This window comes from Dendroctonus ponderosae, unplaced genomic scaffold (genome assembly GCF_020466585.1).
Source record: "Dendroctonus ponderosae isolate FM_Combo_2020 unplaced genomic scaffold, Dpon_F_20191213v2 Dpon_F_20191213_5, whole genome shotgun sequence".
In the NCBI taxonomy this organism is placed as follows: Eukaryota; Metazoa; Arthropoda; class Insecta; order Coleoptera; family Curculionidae; genus Dendroctonus; species Dendroctonus ponderosae.
In genome coordinates, this window is record NW_026018715.1 from 7,781,282 (window position 1) to 7,803,974 (window position 22,693).

The 22,693-nt window shown below is 33.3% G+C and overlaps 1 protein-coding gene across 1 annotated transcript in view; it reads right to left on the bottom strand.

Annotated features, from left to right (window-relative positions):
- Window positions 1-21,858, bottom strand: part of LOC109539565 — a 74,644-nt gene extending 52,786 nt beyond the window's left edge. The window contains exon 1 of the mRNA XM_019907388.2: window positions 21,484-21,858. Within this exon, the coding sequence (XP_019762947.1) occupies window positions 21,484-21,544 (61 nt within the window). The 5' untranslated portion in view covers window positions 21,545-21,858. The remainder of the gene's footprint in view (window positions 1-21,483) is intronic.
- Window positions 21,859-22,693: the final 835 nt, after the last annotated feature.

A 22,693-nucleotide genomic window follows, 5' to 3' on the forward strand; every position in this document is an offset into this window, starting at 1 on the left:
CATGGTCATTTTGAAACTTATTTTTTAACATTTTGTATCAACAGTTATAAAAATTTTGTGAAAATTCTATTAAAGTAAGCCCTTTTCAACAAGGACTATTGTTCAAATCAAATAACACGTAATTGCTTGTAGCGAAAATTAATAACTTCTCTAGTGTCATTATTTGCTCATTTTTTATATAAAATTTCAAATATATATGTCAAAAACGGTTAGACTTAGGAATAGGATATTATACCTGAAATATATTGAGAATTTGGAATAGAGTTCAAAAATATAATAATATACAGGGCGTTCTATTTGAAATCAGCAAGTTGATATCTACTTCCTGTATAACCGGGAAGTGTGGTCATGTTGGAAATATTTTAGATCGCTTGCCTCGTATAATGTCCAATTTTCAAGTTTCTCTGATTTACAGCCTGTATAGTTCATCCATTTTCTTATGCATGTTCCACATAATTTGGTCCTTCGAGCCGGATTTTCCCAATTATCTTTGCAAATATAGGTTTAATTTTATAGAAGCTGACTTAAGCCATACTAACGAAACAGTGGAATCAGAATACAATAAGACCTGATAATATGAATACTTGATATATGAATAATGTTATTTAATAACTAACGAATGCCGGTAAAAGCATGCTGTTTAATTCCAGTTCCAATTTTGGATTTGAGCGGATACTGTTGATATGAATATTAAGCCTTACTCGAAGATATACAGCGTGTTCGAAACATGCGTCAGGAAATTTTTAAGGGTGATTTCACATGATAAAATAATGGTAGAAAGTCATGTAACAAAAATTCGAAATCTAATTTGTTTCTTTTTATTTTTGACTTATTCTGAACATTTCTTCACGGATCAAATTGAAAGTCGGTGCAAATTTCTATCATAATAATCTCTAACTTTCTGATAAAAAATTGATTTTATACTTTGCCACTAGATGACACTTTACCTGTAATCCAAATTTCATTTTCCGCATAGCTTTTTTGAAACGGTAAATATCGCAAAAAGGAATGTGCGGTTTTAAACATTAGAAAATACTAGACAGAAAATGTGCTCTTCACACGACTCGAAAAACCTCTTCGTTTGGGAGCAAATCGACATTTTTTTTTATCACTCTCAAACCCAGTCACCTTGGATTTAATTGCAATCCCAGCAAATCAAGTCGTCTCGTTTTAAAATGTGCCAAATTTGACAATTTATAGGAGTTATTGTATTACTCTTCAATTTAGACTAATTTTTTGTGCTTTAAAACCACTAAATTAAAATCGATCTAGAATATTCAAATTAGCACAAAAATTTAGTCTTTTAGCAGCACAAAATTTTGGTCTAAATTGAACAGTAATAAAATAATTACTATAAATTGTCAAATTTGGTACATTTTAAAACCACACGACTTGAATTGCTGCGATTGCAATTAAATCCAAGAACACTGGGGTTGAGAGTGATAAAAAATGTCGATGTGTTCCCAAACGAAGAGGTTTTTCGAGTCCTGTGAATAGCGCATTTTTTACCTAGTATTTTCTAATCTTTAAAATAACATGTCGCTTTTTGCCATACTTAGGGGGCGAAAAAAGATATGCAAAAAATTAAATTTGGATTTCAGATAAATTGCCATATAGTGGCAAAGTTGAAAAATAATTTTTCATCAGAAAATTAGAGAGCACTATGGTAAAACTCTGTGCCGATTTTCAATTTTATCCGAGAAGAAATGTTCAGAATAGCTCAAAAATAAAAATAAAAAAATGTTTTGATGAGTTAAAACTCGCAAAATATTCAGATTTCCAATATTTGTTGCATGACCTACTACCAATATTTTACCATGTAGAATCACCCTTAGAAATTTCGTAACGCATTTTCCGAACACCCTGTATAGAACTATGTCTAGAACTAGAACTGTTTGTCGGTTTGGTAGCATTAAAGTCCAGTGCGGTCAAATCTGATGATTTGGGCTCCCACAATACAATTCCTCGAAAACGTAATTACTGCAGTTTTCCAATAATATGAAAAGTTGACTGAAAACTGACCATTCCCATTAAGTTTGTTCAATTCTACATAGTTGATTCTTCAAAATAACGCTTTACCATTAGATATCGAACCAAGATTTTTTGTTTAAATAAAAAATCTGTTTAAAATGCCTGTGATATTTGCAAACGCTTTAGAAACATCGAAATTAAGCAGTAAGATCGCTGGATGAGCAAAAAACTTCGGCATTCGCGATCATTGCAGAAATTCATTCATTTTTGAACATTTTTCTTCCACTTTTATTGTAAATATTATGCCATATTCAGCGCGTCAAACCTGAAAATAGACGAAAAACCTGAGAAGATTTCATTTAAATTAAGCTATTAGCGTTCAGAACGTGCAATTGTTTCAAGATGATTTTGGGGCACACTGAATGTTTTAGTCTTATTTTTGTTAATTTGTCACTGAACCGCAAGGTAGAATTTGGATTGAAAACTCGAAATGGATGTTGAGAATTTATAATCTTCAAAAAATGTTTTCATTTTTACAAAACTTCAAATAGCTCATAAACCCTAAGCTTTAAGTAAGATAAACTTTAATTAATGAAACACACATTTATTTTGATCGTAGACGCTAACAGCATAACAATACGCAGGATATTTCATTTAAATGGAACTTTGGGTTGAATAGTAATAAATAAGGGATCTGCATAACTTTTATTGAGAAAAAAATGTTTTTGAAAAATCTATATAATGAGTTGATTTATTTTAATGAAACTCGCTGGGAATTTGTTCCTATGTAAGATTCAAGTGTCTTGCTACAAAAATTACGAGAACTTTTTATTTGGTCGTTGGAATCAACTGATTTTTTTTCAAGTGATGCAATAGTCGTCTTTTGACATTTTTGTCCTCTTTGGAAAATATCGTAGCATTCATAGTTTTTGCGCAAAAAATATTTCTGTTCTCTTGCTAACTGACAATTTGAGGTATTCATTAACTTTTTACATTAAGAAAAGTTACATTAAGTTTTTTGTAATAACGGGTAAACGCTAAGATGGATTTTAATAAAATTTTCTGCGATTTGTTCCTACGTTAGGGCTATATTTTGTCAAAAACTCATTTCTTCTTTTCGTGAGATTTCTGATGAACACAACTCGGACGAAAACGCTTCCAAGCAAAAACCTGGCCTAAGACATGGTCGGCCAGCTAAAAATTATAAAACGCTTGCAAATTAATTTATTGAAAAAGAACACTATCGTTTATAACGACATTTGCAGTTAATGTCTGAAATGATTAAATAGCAAGGAAACGGAAATTGCTTTTTTCGCAAAAACTTCAAATATTTTACAAAGAACCCAAAATAGAGCAGGAAGGAATAACATGTTCTGGTAGTTTTTGTGCCTCAAGACACTCAATAATTCACCACTTGCCCAAAACGGATGAACTCGATTGTTTCGTCAAAACATCAGTTTTTAGCCGACAAAGAAAGTGACGCGATATTAATTTTAATTTGAAATAACGTGCTAAAGAAAGGTACATTTTTGTTTATTTTAGTAACTCGTTACGGTTCGAAGTCATAGTTGCTATCGGTATTTAAAAGAAAACACTTAAATGGCAACCTACATAGGATATTCAAAATTATTTACGACTGTGATATATTTTTATCCACTGCATGCACTAAGAAGCATAATTTTCTCTATTACTCCCTGGAAAATAATTACATTTAGAGACCTTTCATAGTGAGTCGTGAATAAAATTAGTTAAGATAAAAAAAAGCTCGATGTGGGCTTATTATAAAAGTCGGAAAACAGTAATACTGTTAATTTAACAATCGTGGTTTACAACAGAGCCGATTCAATGATCAAAGCTCTGTATTCTCATCTGGCAGAGTAATTTGCTCGCCCAATTAGCTTAACAGGTAGTTAGTTAACAAATCACAAATAGCCCATAGGCCAAATTAAGACATCGCTAACTAGTGAATGCAATTAAACCAATTAACAATCAAACTCGGTAATTTATCATGTTTCGAGGAAAATATTATTCGCAAAGCCAACACCCGACTGTTCGAATCCGATCTATGATGGAAATCGAATTAATTTACTAGAACAGTTATTAGGTGTGAATTTTTAATTGTTTATGTACGATTCCCATGTAGGTTACGAACTAATGAACATAAACATGCTCTTTTGTATTTCATTTGCCATTCTGCCGCTTGGTCTTTCCTTGCTAATTAATTGCAGGATTTAATGGAAGTTTTACAAGTTGATGGAAAGCAGCGACTACTTCTTATTGATCACAGCAGCATTGATTGCGTTTTTATTGCAAGTTTTTATGATGTATTAGCCTTAATTGATCCTAATCTCTCTTTATTAAGATTAATAATTGACTATTTTTTAAATTATTTTAGAATAGTTGACACACATTTCTGCCACATAGTTGTGAAGAACGACTTCATAGAGAAATGGTTAACTTTTAAATTATATTCTTATCCTTCCCGGGTCTCAGTCAAAGCGTGAAGTAAAAAGATTGAATATCGTTTATTTCATTACGTTTCGGCGAGACAACAGCGCCATCATCAGATTTAAAATTTACACTAACTACAAACACCAATTCATAATTAAAACATGTACAAAAACTATAATTTATGTATTGTATATTGTATCAGTTCTTGAGGGAAAAAATCCTTCCTTTTGGGAGAGCAAAACATTTGAAAAACTTACCTTATAATTGGTAAACATTACGTTCTTTTAGGTTCTTTGCCTTATTGAAACCTTGAAATGTTTACCAGTTATGAGGTAAGTTTTTCAAATGTTCTGCTCTCCCAAAAGGAAAGATTTTTTCACCCAAGAACTGATGATTGTTGTAACGCTTTATAAATTATAATTTTTGTACATGTTTTAATTGTGAATTGGTGTTTGTAGTTTGTGTAAATTTTAAATCTGATGGTGGCGCTGTTGTCTCGTCGAAATGTAATGAAATAAACGATATTCAAAATGTTTACTGCACACTTTGACTGAGACCCAGGAAGGATAAGAATATAATAACAATTACACGCAGTCAGGAAAAGAAATCAAAATTAACTTTCAACAAAATTTCAAAAATTCGGCTTTAAAATTAAGTTTTATTAAGAAAGAATGTCTGGCTCCTTATATTGATGGTCAAATTTCTTCAAAAAAAACTATTTTTGAAAAAACGAGATAATGAATCGATAATAAGTCTTTTAGCTGAGATGAAGAAACATGAATGCTTGAGAAACTGTTGATGGGTCAATTATGAGTGTTCGTTTAGAACATGAAGGTTACACAGCTCTTAAGTCTTCGGGGTCAAGAACTACTCGGGCAAAACGACACCACCACGTTCTCATTCATATTTGAAAGGTGTTTGTAGAATTCCTGCTGCACAGTCAGGTTCTATTGTAAAGCTGAAATCGAGAATACGTTTTTTACTTTTACTTCAGCGTGTTTTTCATTTATCTGATCGGCGGACACGTTGGTATCTAGAGCGGCGCAAGGTCTGCAAATGTACTCACTCGTGTTTTACTATTAAAACGTTCAAAATCGAACTGGTCTAGGAATTCGGGGTTTTGCCGTAGACCTTGGCTCATTTCTAAAATCCACTTTTACTCCATTAGCGTACGAGGGTTCATTGATTTCGGTCGTAGTAAAAGTTTAATCGTATCGAATTTGGAAATGCTCACTTTTACCATCGTCCGGACGACACTCTGCCCATTACTCGACTGTTTCGTTCGATGCAACTTGGCATTTACCTGTGTATTAAAGCTAATTATTGTACTAATCGAGAAAGGGATAATCAGTTTTTCTTGGTTTCAAACTAAAATAATTAATTGCTTAAATATTTCTTGACGTCTAACTAGGAATATTTCCTCGGTTGTTAATCCGATTGGAACTATTTTGATTGAATCGTAGCTCTATTTTTGAACAAAATTTAAGCTACAAGATAAGCGGCAAAACGATACTAACAATTTGTACAGGGTGTTTAAATACTGTCATGTTTCCTTGGTCAAAGTTTAAACCTTTCTGCGCCTCCATATGGGGTAGTATTGCGAGAAAAAGTATACGATGTTAAAGTCTGAAATATTCCTAGACTTTAGTCGATTGTGTATCCTGAGCCGTTCAAGAAATATTATTTTTGTTTTTTTTGTTTTCACCCTTAATGGTAAATATTGTTTCATGAAGAGTTTTTCGTTGTCCGAAAATTTTAAATATAAGGGATCTTTTCGTGGCTAAAGCGGATAAGTAATTTTTGGAATAATAAAAATTTACTGCTTTTAGCGGGACTCCTGCGGCCTCCATGATATTGCTTTATAATTTGTTTCAAATTTTTGATTTTGTGAGTTACATAACCGGACAGGGGCGAATGCAGCTTTCAAGTCAGGGGGGGTCATGTAGTAAAAATGCAGTCTTTTGTCTATAAAATTAGAAAAATTATCGTTAGTCGACATAAACCCAGCACAACAGACATGGTTGGTCTTAACATGACATTGGTATCGTTGGATAGAGAATTGTAAATTCAATTCAGTCATAACAACATGAGTAAGTTTGGCAAGGAAATTCGAGTAGTTTTGACCCAGAAAGCGAAATTTGGGAAAAAAGCGAAAATGGACCATCGATCAGGAAATGTTGGCAGTTTTCTCAAAAATTGATTTCAAGAATTTTTAAATTTGCGTATTTTAATTTGAAATTGAATTGAAAAGTCGATCCAGTCATAATTCCGCCTTTGCATACGTAAAAAACTAAATAGACGTTTAGAGATCTAAGCTTGTAATAAAAGTTTATAAATAAATTTTGTGCGAAAAATGTGACCGGTCATAAAAAATGGCTCTCCATAAGCAGACGATTAAAGATAAAAAGTACTCACAATACATGAGGTTAGAACAACGTATACTTTTCTATCCGAGCTACCCGATATTGTCCACAGACGGATTCAAACTTTAAGCTAGAAAACATGACACTATTTAAACTTCTTGTACAGTATGTTTATAACATTTTTTTCCTATTTTTTATCTGAAGAAAATATTCTGCGTCAAAAGTTAGGTAATATTTAACGTACTGAGGCGTTAAATTTGCAGCGCAGTGAACAATTAGCATTATTACAGTTTCTAAATGATTTTTTTTCGCACATATCTTAACTTTCCAGTCCCATTACAAATGTAATTTTAAATAAATGATGCGTTTCTTGATCAATCTTGGTGATTGATATTTTGTGTCGACGTGGCCTCTCCTCGCTATTCAATGGAGAAAAAAGTCTTGCAATAATCGAAGCCACTGAACCCTAACAAGCTCATTTCATTAACATTTACCCGAACCTCAAAGTTCAGTTGGGCAATTGGATCAAATTAAATAACAGGTAGACCTCACGAATTTGCGTCGTGTTGCAGCAGGTTGCAGACTGGAGTTGGGCTTTCACTTTTTCTTTTTTAATAACTACGCAATATTCTGACATTTTAGCGTAAAAAAATACAGTTAGAAGAAGCTTGGGTTTATGCTATACATATGCATGATGGATGTTTCATTTGAATTCCCTGAGAAAGTTTTGCAATTTTTTCGATTCATTAATTTTTTCAGTTTCATTGTTTGTTGTTTAATAAAATTTAAATAATTTAATAATTCAAACAGTACGCTAAGTGTAACTTTAGCAAAAGTTTCTCCCAAAAGATCTACTTGAATTCAGCTCGCATTGCTTATCAAAACTTAACATAAGTCTAAATCTCCCTGTATATTCTGTAGTCGGAAATAAAACAAGAAATTAAGTAGAAGAGCGTAGTAGCACTTACTTGCTACTTACATTATAATAGAAATTTTAATAGATTAATTACATATTGCACGTATTCTCTCAACTATAAACCAAAGTTGTGTGTTTTTCTTCTTTTGAATAATTGCTCATCGGCTCACTTGTCACATTAATTTGGTAAACGCAATCGGAAATACGAACATTTCACTTTGTAAATTTGTGGAAACTCTTTTATTTTGTCACATCATTGATAAAATATTGACGGTTTTCTTTAGCATAATGATCGTGCTTAAAGCTCTATTAAGGTGCAATTATCGAGCTTTTGTTGCTTGAATCCTCATTAATTGCATGGCTAATGAAAGGTATACAAACAGCATACAAAATCCCTAGACATCGATAAATATCGAGTTTCCAGTGTTTTAAGTAACATTAATGTTTAGTGTCATGTTGTTACATCGATGTTACCAAAGTCAAATTAAAAGCCAAGAATTCAGGATAAAATTTTAATCATATACAGAGTGTTTCAATTTTAATGTGCGAAACTTTAAGGGCAAATTTTACATGTAAAATAATTACAAAAATATCACAAACACTGTAGTGAAAAAAATACGTTTAGCGGAGGTAGAAGCTCTTAAAATAGCACTTGCGAGTATTTATTTTGAATTTGTTCCTTTAAATTCCTGTGATACCTTTAAAGAACCACAAACATATTAACCCTACGTACAAACATTCAATTCTTTGACAAGTCAAATCTTTTTTACGGCAACTTTGGAGCACAATCGAAAACTTTTCCTTAAACTACACAGTTTTAACCAAATGTTCGTCTTGAAACTTTTTGAAAAAGTCAACATTTTTCGTATAATTTCAAACTTTCTTTACATGATCAAACCTATCAACTTTTTATATGGGCTTTATTACTTTACTTTGCGATGTTTTGTCGCCGTTACAACTTTGCTTTACGACTTATTTTAGGATGTAGAATATATCCTTAAAATCTCGCATGGTAATAGAGTTTTTGAACGTGCTCGGTATCTTTTTTGGCAATTTTTTGTAAATGGATTATTCCTGGGTTTATTAAGCCGCTAATACCCAACATCCTGAACGCGTTTTATCCTTTTAACTGTTATTAAATTAAATAATAAATACTTGTTGAGTAAGAGCACTTTTAAAAGGCGTTAACTTCGTTTGTTGATACTTTTGGATCAAAGCCTACATAACAATTTTGCAGATTAAAATTGTACTCTGTCTAAAATGGCATCGGGACAACCTCTTTATTTCCCCACGAATTTCTCTCTTTCCTAAAAGCAAACCAAATAAACAATTGACAGTACAATACAGCTGTAGACGTTAATCGCGATCCATATTTGAAAACACGTTGGTTTATTGGTGTTTAAAACGAAAACGCACAAATTCGTACTGTTCGTTTCGAAACCGATTTAAAGTGACAATTTTGTATTCACCTGGAGACTTGTGCTTAATATCGCGGTCAATATGCGAAATGAATAGAAATCGGACCAGAATTGGGACTATTTTGCACGTTAGATGCCAATATTCACTTAAAACACTAAGTTTGAAGTCTCATTCAATCAAGAAAAAGTTGGTTTGTCGGATAATTTTGAGTTTAAAACACCATTTTCATATTGAATGTTTGAACCTGCCTCGACTTCTAAACAGAAGCCTTATGTACCAAGTTCTACACTTTAACTCAACAATTGATAATATTAATAACTTAACGTTGATTTATTTTAAAATTTATGTGGTTTTGAAAGAGACCGGTTCATAAAAAACAGGGCAATAAATCCAATTAAATGCTGAAATTGCTCACAATAAGCAAGTCGATAGTTGTACCACTTCAGTTGAAGTATTTCGGATTTAATTCTTTAAATCTTCAATGTTCTACGACTTGTTGAAGTGGCTTTGTAGATCTACTGAAGTAGGATTTTAGATAAGCTGATAAATTGAAATCTAATAGGGTTAGATCTTGACGCCTAGCTGGCCATTCGATAAAATTTCTCTTTGGTTCGCATCTATTTGAGACAATATTGTGAAGGTAGTCTGGCGAATATTGTTAAGGAGTTTTATTCTATTTTATTCTATATTTACGTTCTCACCATGAAGACAAAGTACATAATAATTCAGCACAGATAACATTGAATTTCCATACTTTTACAAAATTGCCTGAGAACTGAGCCATTCGAACAAAATGTTGCCTCGTCGGACACTGACTAAATAAATAAATTTTCAGTCTGGCATTACATCTATTCATTCATTTCCCAAGATTTTAATCTGCCGTCGAGCTCATATTTTATAAATTCCTCAACTGTATGTACTTTGAATGGGTGCTATTTACTTCGCTGTTAATATCACTAGTCTCAGTTATTGATGTCTTCAATAGTAAGTTTCTTCATAACTGTTGTGTCTGAATATAGCAAGATAGCACATAATAAATAAATTTTATTTAGTAGTCAATGCAGCTTTCAAATGCGTAATATTAAACAAGTATTTCCAATTGAAAAAATTAACTTTATGGTCATAAGTTGATGGTGCATTGAGATTTATATACAGGGCGTCAAAATAACTAAATTAAGGCAAGTTTCTATGAAAAACATTATACAGACTCTTGTTACAATATTATGGGTCTCTAAAAAATGTCGTTGAAAATCGATTAATGCCCTTTAAAACAGTGCAGTTGAAACTCACTTTGCTGTTTGAGTTTTCCAGGACCCAAACACATTGTACACATTAATGCTCATACTTTTAACCTCTTTTCCAGGAAAATATAACTTTAGTTAGAAAAGTTTGTTCCTGCAAAGTATAGTTTTTGAGGCTTGGACCCTTGTTCTCACCACTTAAATTCATTAAATTTATACCTCTGTGTGTCCACACCAGATTTTTTTAAATTGCGGTTCAAACTAGAGAGACACTAAGGAGAAAAAATGGCAAATAAGTCTGCTTATTTCCGATCAAATAAGAAACGATGCTGATATTCTCTGCGGGTGGAACAATTCTCATTTTTAAGACCTCCTAAAGTGTTAATAGACTTTTTCAGGAAAACTGTGCATTTTATCGGTATCAAACACGAGAACAGTTCTTACTTAAGCTGCAAGCTTAAAAGTAGTCTTATTCTGCCTTTATCATACAGGATGTTAAAACTATGAGCACTAATGTGTACAAGTTGGTTACTGCCTGACGAACTCAAAAAGCAAATTGAGCTATTTAAGAAGAGCTTTAAAAGTTATTTGAGGACTTATAAAAACTTGTAGAGATATATTTTGGTAAGGAGGATCTGTAGATTTTTTTACGGGAAAGCGTCATGTTATTTTGATATCCTCTATATGTGAACAGAAGATAAAATCGGCCTGTGTGGTCGTTTTTTCGAGGAAGAAACTTAATTTTAAAATAGTTTGTTCCAACTCTTTGTGTATTACGCGTCTACTTACCAGAATAATGGCCAGTTTATTAGGCAGCGTACAACGAAGAATGTCCTATTTATTTTAAATTTTTTGCAAACATCTCATTGTAGAGCGAGCAACAAAATGAACTTTTTACGATCCTTTGAGCGGATTGGCGCCAAATTTGAATATCGCTCCGTTTTATCAATAAAGCGACAATAATTTGCAAGGTGGGCGGGCAATTTCTCCCATAGAGGATCCGGTCAGCATTACTTGCAGAAAGGCCCTTTTACATCTAATCGAAAGGCCCATTCAAAGCGTGCGAACGATTTTTTCCACTCCGTGACCCAGGAACCTGGTTGCCCACTTATGTTATTTATTTGCTTACAGTCGTTTTTGAAATTCCTATTGGCGTGGCGGTAAAGTCGGCTGCGTGATCACTTTGAATTAAATGTGCAATTATAGGATTTACTAGCCGACGGATTCAATGGTGCTTACAGAAGAGTGACCATTGTTAGAAACTAACAAGTCCAATGTCCGGCAACAAAGTGGCTTTTAGATCTTTTGCGGTTTCTGGTCTTGATTTCGTCAGGCAAAAAAGCCGTTTATCGTCATTTAGTATGATGATTTTTTAATAAAAGGGGCCCCAAAAGCTAAGCATGCTTTGAATTAAGTCAAAAACACAAGCTTTTGGTTTTTAAGTTGCAAGTTTTTTTTCATTTAATCATAATGTACATTGATGGTGGGTGGGTGATTTATAGAAAGACACATCGAGCAAATGCCTATGTTGGCACAAATGTGCTCTTTCCATTTCCATGACTATCCTGCATAAATGTGGATGAATTTCATTGATGTATCCTTTAATGTTCTCCTGTAATGCACGCGTGGTTGTAGAGTTGTTGGAATAGATCTTTGACTCTAAATGACCCCATAAAAGAAATATAGTGGCAATCACGGAAACAAGAGAGATCAGGATGGCCTAAATTGGTCGTTTTTATGGGTTATTTCGGAAAGAACAAAACCTTTATGGGTATCAAGAATAAAACTTTTGAGAAAAAAAACTGGCCCATTTTGATTTTTGCCTGATAAGCTAGAGATAAGATAAACTAAAAAGTTGCTGTTTTTGACTTTATTTTTTAACCTCTTTTTAAGTGGAAGTAGGCACAAATTAGGAAAATGTACACAGATTTTATATGCCACATCAGAACCTTCAGTATGAATAAATTAGTAACTCTCTTAATACGGGCCCGATTTGGATCAGTGAAAATTCAGTTCTAAAGCGAGTCATTTTGTCTAAAAATCCTATTTTGCAAACTTCAAAGGTTTAAGAGTTTTAATGTCGAAAAGACGATTTTTCACGACAAATATTATTAGTGTTTTCCAAACAAAATACTTTGAATACCCACAACTGGACCATACTGGATCCCCTTTGCCTCACAAGACCGACAAAACACTCCCGTTTTCGTTCCCCAACAGATACTTTACTAGAACACCTACAAACGCAACTGAATTAAGGACTAAGACTAAGATCTGTTTGTTTTGTAAGCCAAGAATTTTTGTTTTTTATTTTTTTATAGCTGATTAATTTATACGAGTGTTGGGAATAGGAATTAATTTTAGAATAAGCTAGGCTAAGACATATGTACTAAACAAGGGCAGAAAGACCGATTGGGTCGAAAGCCTTTTTCTGTAGGAAATAAAGATTATTTATATATATATACTTTGAATATTTACCATTTTTCAAAATAGAACCACAGATTGTTTGCAAAATGTGATCTCGGCACATTCACTGTCTATTGGAAAATTTGCATTTGCAACAGTTTGGAAGGAAATGGGCTCTGAATATTGGCAAGCGTAAAACTCTCAAACTTGCACATACTTCCACTCTTTAGCCTATAACTCGGTCAGTTATGAACATTTTTCAAAAATTCAAAAACTCTTTAAAAGCCCATAGGCTTGACGATAAAAGCTGTTTTAGGGTAAAAGTTTTGGTCACCGTTTCAGCGCCAGGGGGGTTTAAATTCTGAACGATCTGAAGCGCAGGATGTTCCTGGAAACACGCGATTTTGCAAGAAGTTTAGAGGCGCACAATTTTTTTAACCCTTATATGTATTTTTCGGAGCAACTGAATGGTTTTAAAAAATGGCAATTTTTGTTTGTTGGAAATTTTCGAATTTTTTGAAAATGGCAAATTTACAAATTATTCACTTAAGAGTCGAATTTAGACCAAAAACCCACTTTTTATGACATTGTATTTCGTACTTAGTTCCGAAGAAAATGGAATTTGGTTAGGATACCAATGGAGTTAGAGATACAACTGCCAACCATATTGTTTGCACGCTGATTTGCCCATAACTCGGCAACTGTTGTTGAAAACATTTCAAAAATAAAAAATGCCCGGGGTTCCCGTGGGTGCTCGCTAAAGTTCAGCTGTCTCTAAAAAAATCGCCATTGCCAACGGTTTGGGAGATAGTGAATCTCTCCATCTGCGCGTACCTCTACTCTTTTGCCAGTAACTTCGTTAAATGTCAATATTTCAAATTTTCCTAAAGCTCTTAAAGGCCCACAGAAGTAGCTATAAAAACTATTTCAGCCTCAAATTGGATAGCGGCTACAACAAGAGAGTAAAATGAGTTCGAAAGCTCGAACTCAGAGAGTGTGCAACCTTTTGAAAAATAAATCTTTGAAAAATAATTATTAGTCGAAAAAGACTCTAATGCCGAGTAGACGATTTTAGAAGCAAAATATTCTCAGTCAAAAAATTCCCAGTGCATTTAAGATGGAGTACCCGAATTTTTCGAAAAATATAATTTTCTTCGTGTGTCTTTATTTGTGTGTAGGTACATGATGAATAAAGTAATATTGAATTGTTGATAATAATCGGTTAGTATTAAGGACAATAATTGAATTGAAGCCTGTCTGACTGAATCTCTACTACATGACCCCCTTGACTTGAAAGCTGGATCCGTCCTGGACATTAGGAACTTAAAACACCTCAAATTATTAAATACTAAGAGCAAAGAGTCAGAAAAATTATGTTTGGAACGAAAACCCCAAAATTACAATTTTTAAAATCTTGCTCGGTTAGTGTGTTTAATATATTGGTTTTTCACTGCATGCTCATTTAAAAAAACGGTTTATATGTTTTTTTATTGTACCTTCACATTCATATTGAGATACCTAGATTTGGTCTGCAAATTTTATAGTATACTGGGTGTTAAGGTTTTATGTTTCTTGCACTTATCATTTACCCAATGTTTGGTAAACTAGCAATCTGATATTCATAGCTCTGTCAAGTTATTTGATTTGAATCATTTCATGGCTTCTTCTCGTGTGAGTCTTCTCTTTATTAATTAGTATTTCTGTGTTATTAAAATCGAAACCATGCAACATTTGGTTTAACGCAGCACGCACACCTGCCTGAATGTTATAAGCATGCACAAAGAGAACTTTTTCAAATTTACAATTCTTGGACAGTTCACGACGTCGAAGTGATGATTCTCGAACATCTCAAGCGTTTAGCTTCCTAACAAATCGGCTCACAATATTAAAGACTTTCGTTTAAGGTAAATTTGCATTTTTATCTGTTTTTCCTCAGCTTGTGCTTGTGAAACATTTATCTACGCAGGTTGTTCGACATACTGTCTGTATCTTCCATCTGGATTATGTAAAAGTCCTACAAAACGCCCTGACGGCTTCGATATAACGTGTATCTCCAAACATGTCTTTGACCTTTGGTGAGATGAAAATAGAGCCAAATGCTTGCAATTCCGATACTCCTGAGTTTAACAGTAATCGTCAATGTTCACATTACGTTGCTAAACTATCCGTGCAAGAACATGTGGAATGTGGTTTTACATACATATAGTAAATCATAATTCCGAATGGCGCGAATCATGCACCTGCCTTCCTGTGTGCCTTCACCGAATTTCTGTCGTGCTGCCAAGACATGTTTTGTAAAAATCCGTTAAATATTGCAAAAAGTTCCATTCGGAGTTTAGACGAATCCTTCGTCTTGGTGTCGTCGAGGTTTTACATAACGTATGGATTTCCAGCAATTATTTGCGATTGTCGGCAGGCGTGCTGACAAATATTTATCAACGTGAGTCCTCATCGTGTCATTGCTATTTTAATAGTGGGTTTACCGTTAAAGTGTTGCTAATGCAAATAAATCGATATTAATTATTAATGAACGACTATATTTGCATAGTTATTTAACGAAAGTTGCCTAGATTTCAAACTGAGACTGATTTGAAATGTTTTTGTTTTCTTTGCTGTGAATAGTGTGAGTCCAGCAGCACTCACACTATTCACAGGAAAAAATCGTCTGTCGGGAACCTATTCAGTCATTTTCAGGTTTATCCGCCCCGAAACTATCAATATGTTTACGTTCTAGATAATCCTGTTTTTTCATCAAACATTTCTTAAAAACGTTTTATGTTAAAAGCGGATCATATAATAAGTAAACATTTAATATTTTGAAGGATGAACAGTTGTATTATACAGGGTTAGTCAGAAATACAATTTTTGACACGTTTAATTTACATTTTAAAAAATTTTTTAAACATGAAATTAAACTCCATTTTTCTTGATGCGTTTCTATAAAATAACCCACAAACATAAGGAAAGAAAATGAGAAATATGACTTATAATATAAAATTTATTTCAAAAACCCCTAAATACCAAATTTCAAAAATACATTAGCAGTATTTAAAAACTTACAAAGAAAAAACTAAAATTTCAATACCCGGTGTCTTGGAAACTGTGCATTTTCGGACGGATGCTGTTGAGAACTTTTTCTCATAAAATGATCTAAGGAGTCACGCCCTTTAATATCGCCGGGCCTTTTTATATGTATAGTATAATATAGCTGACGGATTGCAGTTTTACAGTGACAACAATGGAGCAGTTTTTTTCAATTTTGGCCAAAAAGAAGCAAAAAGTAGCAGTCAGTTTTTTAATTACCGAAAAGCTGGATGTTTACTGAGTAATCAGTAATAAACTTAGCAGCATTCAGGAAAATAGCTAACTAAAGCTCTCTGTGCAAGTCATTCTTGCTGTTACATGATTTTTGGACCCTCTTATATAAAATTTAAAAAGTTATTACTTATAAAGATCTCTTTTTGAAACTTAATATAATATAGTAAAATGCAGACCTGCAGGTTGCTCATCCATCTTAAAGAAATATTTTATTTATAAATTTACAGAATTATAAAATGTTATTAAGTTATTATTAAAGTGAATTCGCATTTTAGAGTCGTGTCGATTTTCTGGTTACTATTTGGTTTTTGCCAAATCTATATTTTTCGTATTGTTTGTCTCAGTCCTGTTTTGCAGGTATTTTGTTTAGCTTTGGTCGTATTTTGACCGTGGGATGTCGCTTTCTCCCACTTTGCAGTAAATGTCTAGCATTGATAAGAAAACAGACATATTTTTTTTACGCAGAAACTAAGAATGCTACAAGATTTTACAAAGAGCACAAAATTGTGAACAAATGATTAGTGCATCAACCTAAAAAAAATGAGTTGATTTCATTAAAAAGTTCTGGTAGTTTTTGCACCACGTTACTCAAGAATTCAGCACTTGTCCAAAACAGCTGAACTCCATTGTTTCATCAAAATATGAGTTACATAAGAACAAATTCACAGCGAGTTTCATTAAAATACATCGTACCATTCTCCCGATATTTCGAAAAAGATAAATTTTTCACTGAATACAACTTTGACCATCAATAGCAGAGAAGCCAGACTTTTTTGTTAATAAAAGTTAGGTCAGGTCGTCTTCTTTTGGTCCAAAGAATATCGCAGTACCCTTTTGATCATGAGCTTACGGGACATCCTGTATATTAGCTATGATGTGAGCATTTTGTTAACGCATTCGCGATTAGCCCGTAAATTAAATAAATACTTTAGAAAATAAAATTGAAAATTTCGTAAAAACCCCCGTTGTTGAGATACAGGGTGTCAAAATTTGAGCTTTGTTTTACTCGTATCCTCACATCTTCTAGGTTTTTGAGGACAATCTATTAAATATTTTACGCCAGATTTCCTTTGATCTACTAGTTTTCACCTAATGTACACGATTTGAAACTATGCAACGCCATATTTTAGCAGAAAAAAGGCCTCCGTTTTACCCTCAGAATTTTTGCGGAGCGCCACTGACTATTTTTCAAAAATTTTAAAAAATTTACACAAAACTATAGCAGCTGTGCCATAGCAAAAATGAATAGTTTGCCGGCATTATTCTTCGGCAAAAGCACAAACGTGCAAATCCTGCCGCAATAAAAAGCCCCACACTGTATATATCCAAAGAATGATTCAGACCAAACGTACCAGTTTAATCCAACTAAAGATCTCATGATGAACCAAGCTGATTTTCCTTGAAAATTATTATTCAGTTAGTCGTCTCGATATGCCTCTTTTATCCTACAAACTGCACCAACTTTGACCTTTCATTCAAATCAACCTTTACTTTCTGTTGCTGCAAAATTCAAATCAGATTCATTCATTTCAACATTATCAACCACTCTAAAGAAATCGTAGGCTGTACTTTGTCAATTTTCATTAATCAATCAATTCCTACTCCCTCCATATCTTTCAATATAATAAAGCCGTAAGTACTTTTTAGCAATCAAAGTTTCACTGTGCCATTTACAAAGTGGTGCAGAACTTTAGCACTGGATTGTAGTGTTTACCTATTTGATAACAACAAATTGAATTATGTAAAATACTTAGCGACCCACTCAACTGTGTGTTTGTTAATTCAATTTCAGTGTTGGGTTTCAGTTGTGCGACATGCAGTGGCGTGTCCAATAGGTTTTACAAGAGCACGTTGTTGAGCTAGAAGTATCTTATGAGTGTCAAGCTTCTCACGAACAGAAAGTACTGTTTTATGTCTTCAGATTTAAGCTGAGCTTTTTGTGATAAAACGCCACTGAGTACACGAGTAAAAGCTTGCTAATACTTTAAGTGTTCCAGCAATTAAATCTCAGTTTTTTGCTAAATTGTATTAAAGGAAAATGCTCGTGAAACTATTGGTGCTAAAATGTTAATACAAAATGTAGATATGATGCTAATTGTTGCAGCACATGCTCCATAGGTGAAAGCGATTGGCTTTTTTCATGGCTAGTGTTGCACAACATTTTTTTTGTCATTCACATTACTCAACTTGTTTTCATAAAGATTTGATTGAATTTAATTTAACAGCTTAATTGACTGCTATTTTGCCTACATTGGATCAAGTTGGGAAAGAAAATAAACTAATCATAACACTGACAATTAAAGCAACAACTTTCAAAAATTAATCTTGTCGAGTACAGAGAACACAAAAAACGATTATAGAAGTTGATATGCTTAAAACGATTAGTTGGGTGTTTAGGGTCTTTTTTCAATTAGCAATGAACTGTTCTGGAAAAAATCAGGTTTTAGCATTTAAATTTTATATGAATAAACTAATTTATTGCTTACTACTTCAAGGCCAGATCAATTAAAGAACTTTCCTGGTTTTTCTTGCTTTTGCTAATTTTTCGGATTCTAAACTTTGGAATCCTAATGTGTTTTCAATAAAGAATTGGTTTCGTCGGTTTTCAACCACTTCTCCCAGGGCTGCGACCTTTCATCTTTTAACAGATTAAACATTCGTAAACGTAATTTTGTATTTTTAAACAACAAAACTGCTTTTGAAAGACAAGCGCATTTTGATTGATTTTGAAACCAATATACAAATGAATGTTTTTGCGAAAATGTTGCCTAAATTTATTAATTTTTTTCCTTTAGACAAATCTGTATGTTACTTGTAAACTGAGCATAATGGATGATTTTAGGAATCGGTTTATGTGTCGTTTTGCCTCCTTTAATAGAGAATTAATTTTATTTTTAATTTCCGTTTCAAGGTTTAAATATAGGGTGAAGAGCCGGTGGGACAACCGGTGGGACAATGAAATGAATTGAACATGAAAATAAATACAACTAAATAATAAATATGAAAATATTAAAGAACATATAAGAATAAACAACATAAATGGCGTGATTGTTTTCTTAAGGGCAAATTGCAAACTTTGTTGCTCGAAAGTGGTCGGAAACGGCATTTTCCCAAGAAACACCACTAAGAAGAATTTAAAAGAAATCATCAAAAAGAAAAAATAACAATAATGTCAGTAAACTAACTAATTGCCAAAAAAATATTTAATTTAGGCAATTTGCAAATTTTGAGATGCCATTTTTGATTTGGATGAAACTTTCTTCTATAGGCTCTAAAAACTCAGCGAAAAAACGACTTTTAAACCCGATTTATCACGTACTTCAAAGCACCTCAAGTTACCCATGGATTTTATACGGGAAAAAACGTGTTAATTTGTTTATCCTTCTAAAAACAAGGTCTAAATTTCAGATTTTCACTATTGCAGCTATTTTTTCTTATGCATTTTGACCTGCTGAATCGAACGTACCATCACTTTTTGTATAGGTATCAGCAAAACAAAAAGAAAACTAGAAAAATTAGTGAAAAAAAGAAAATAAATTGGCCTGTCACGAACATTATCATCCATTTTGTTTTAAATTATGTATTTTTCATGTGTTTTGAGCTGCTGAATCCAGTGGTTCTCTTAATTTGTTTACATTGCTTTTTCTTCGTGTTTATGATTTTCTATTTAGGCTTTTTACGAAATTTTAACCCTTCTTTTTACATTGAACTGTATCAGTCTAGGGATTTTCCAAAATTGCAACCGATTTGCAACACTCTAAATGGGTTTTATATTCGTTTCTTCCTCACTCGATGTTTCTTTGTTGATCTTATTTTGGGTGCAATTTTTTTCTTCAATAATTTTAAAATTTAGAATAAATGATTGTACCGTTTAGCCCATTCCTGTGATACCTCAAAAGTTCATTTATTATTATTCCCCATTTAGAGGACATTCCTGACTCAAAATCACTAAAGATTTGCATTAAAATGAATGGTTTTTTTCTTTGTTATACTTTATTATAATAATTTCTAAATTATAAATAGATTCGTATTGTCCACATTGTCATTTTTGTGATATCTGAAAAGGATCGCATTCCCAGCACTCCCCATGACTTAGCGCAGTTGAGGAGATCTTCGTCTCAGCTACTTGTTGGCAGTAAAATTCGCATGAAACTTTTATTTCGGGTTACTTTTGTAGAAAATCTGCATGTAACATCGCTGTGTTCTGTTTTATAATGCGATACGTTTGAATAAAAGAATTGATATGGCAAATTACGATTTTTTTTTCAGTTAGGTGCTTTATTCTTAATTGTTTTACCAAAAAAACATTTTGTGTTAGTTTTATTCCGACTACCTCTAACTAATTTGCTAACTGCGGTATTTTAGCAGATACGACACGTAAATATCGTTTAAAATCACTATTTCTAATGAAGATTCGACTTCCAGACCGTAATGGAAGGTAAAGCAAACTCTAGACTGATATCAGGAGTAAGCTAAAAAACTGAACAATTGTAAATGCTAATTCCCGTTTTAGCAAGGCGACGCAGATTTTAATTTTATATTTTGTTTATGTTGCTCTATGAATTCAATCATAACCAGCGTGGATACGCGAAGAAAAACTGGCTTCTTTGTAGTGCTTTAACCCGATCAAAAAGCTTAGCAACGATTTACTTATGTTGTCACTATTCTAAATTACATCAATATAGTAATAAATAGATTTACAAAAAAAGCTGTAACTAACTGAACCGAGTGTTTCTTGCCCTTGTAAAATGCATTTTTCAAAAGCTTGGTAATTGACTGAGAAGTTTTATTTTAAGACCACTCTTCTAAGTTTTCCAGCATTTCGGTCAATACTACAATTTCATTTTAAAAAAATTCAGCTGATTTAACTACAACTATAAAAAATCAAATACTGATGGATTAATTCTGGAATGAAAAGAAACATTTTGTAAACAGTTCAAATCAAACCAAAATCCATTATATGCTCTTAAAGAAAAAATCGATCCTCCATAGCTAAACAATCACTATTTTACACGGACAATGCATTTATTTAACATGCCTAAACCTATTATATAATGGAGCAATAATTTAAATAATATACGGTTATGTAGATCGGCATTTTAAACTGTAGGCAGTTTGTTTGAAAATAAAAAGTCAAGGTATATAAAGTAAACCTGTTTCATTGGCATGCAGTTTCAGCCTTGTACGATCCATGCTAGTAAATAACTCGAAACTGAACGTGTTAAATGCTACGTTATTTGATCTAATGCTGCTTGAATTGTTTATAACTGTATTCACAAATTGAAATTGTTTTTTTTTTGGGAAATTAATGTAAAATTCAAGAATGAACGAAAAGCATTCAAAGTTTTAAAATCTGAATTATCCACTATTTTACCTGTGAATGTGAAAATGTGTGACTTACCCTCAAGGCAGATAGAGTTGAGCTCAATTTCAAAATCCTTGGAACTCATGCAGGAATCCATTGTCGTTCAGTTCAGTTCTGCACGTTTATCACGAACTTAAAAAGCACTCGAACCAAATAAAAAGTGGCATTTTTAATTCACAAATGTTTGTCCATCAACCATCCGCAATCCTTAGAACCAAATGTCGCGAAGGACGAGGTACTGTTGCAGGTCAGTCCTTGGTGGTTGCTGGTACTTGGCGTTTCTGGTACCAAAATGCGCACTCAGCACCTGCCAGGAACGCGTGTGTGCAAAGACATACCAGTTTTTCTCATTCTCAGTTCAATCCGTTCTCTTCGGAGACGTTCGTGTGTGGAGGATCGCCCACCAGTACTGCCGCATTTTTGCCGGTACCATCTTCAATGATTTCTTGTAAAGATGTTACGGTAGCACGCAGCTGATACATGATCGACTCGTGTGTTCCTCAAAGGGTCTATAAGCGGGCAAGTGCAAGTACCACTTGCGGCTGAAACAGTTTGCTTCAGGTGCGGTAATTTCGTCGATAACAATAATTAAAATATGAGCTTGCGGTCTTGCGTTAATAACAGCTAATCAAGAGTAATCATCATGGATCGTTGGCTTGTTGAGATGCTACAGAACCGTCAATCGTCTCAGGTCCATTACCGCACAGCTGGTCTATTGAGGCCAAAGCTACTCTGCCATAATTTTTCGCAAATCGATAAAAGTATAAAAATCGAAAGTATCCCAGCCAGCCGAAGGTGATAAGAATGTACAGTGAAGTCACCATACAGGTCTTAAATTGTACGTTTTGTCTTCAAATGTGCTTAGCTAAACTGAATCATGCGGATTAAACAGAATTTTCAAAAAATTCAAACGAAATAGTGTCAAGAACAAGGGCGGATCCAGGGGGGTCATGACCCCCTCCCCCATTTAATTCTCTATCCAACGATGCCAAAACGAATTCTGTGGCTCGAATGGTTCTTGAGAAACTTCAAAAAAAGCAGCGTCATGTTCAAGTGGATTTTGCAACTCAAAAAAAACCACGCAAATCTAAAACTTCTTGGATTCAAGCCTTTTTTGAGAAAACTGCCAACATTTCCCCATCCACTTTCTAAAAAGGCCATTTATTTCTGTCTAGAATGATGTACAAATGAGCATTCTTGCTCATTTTGCCTCCGAGAAATGAGCAAAAATGGGACGGAAAACATG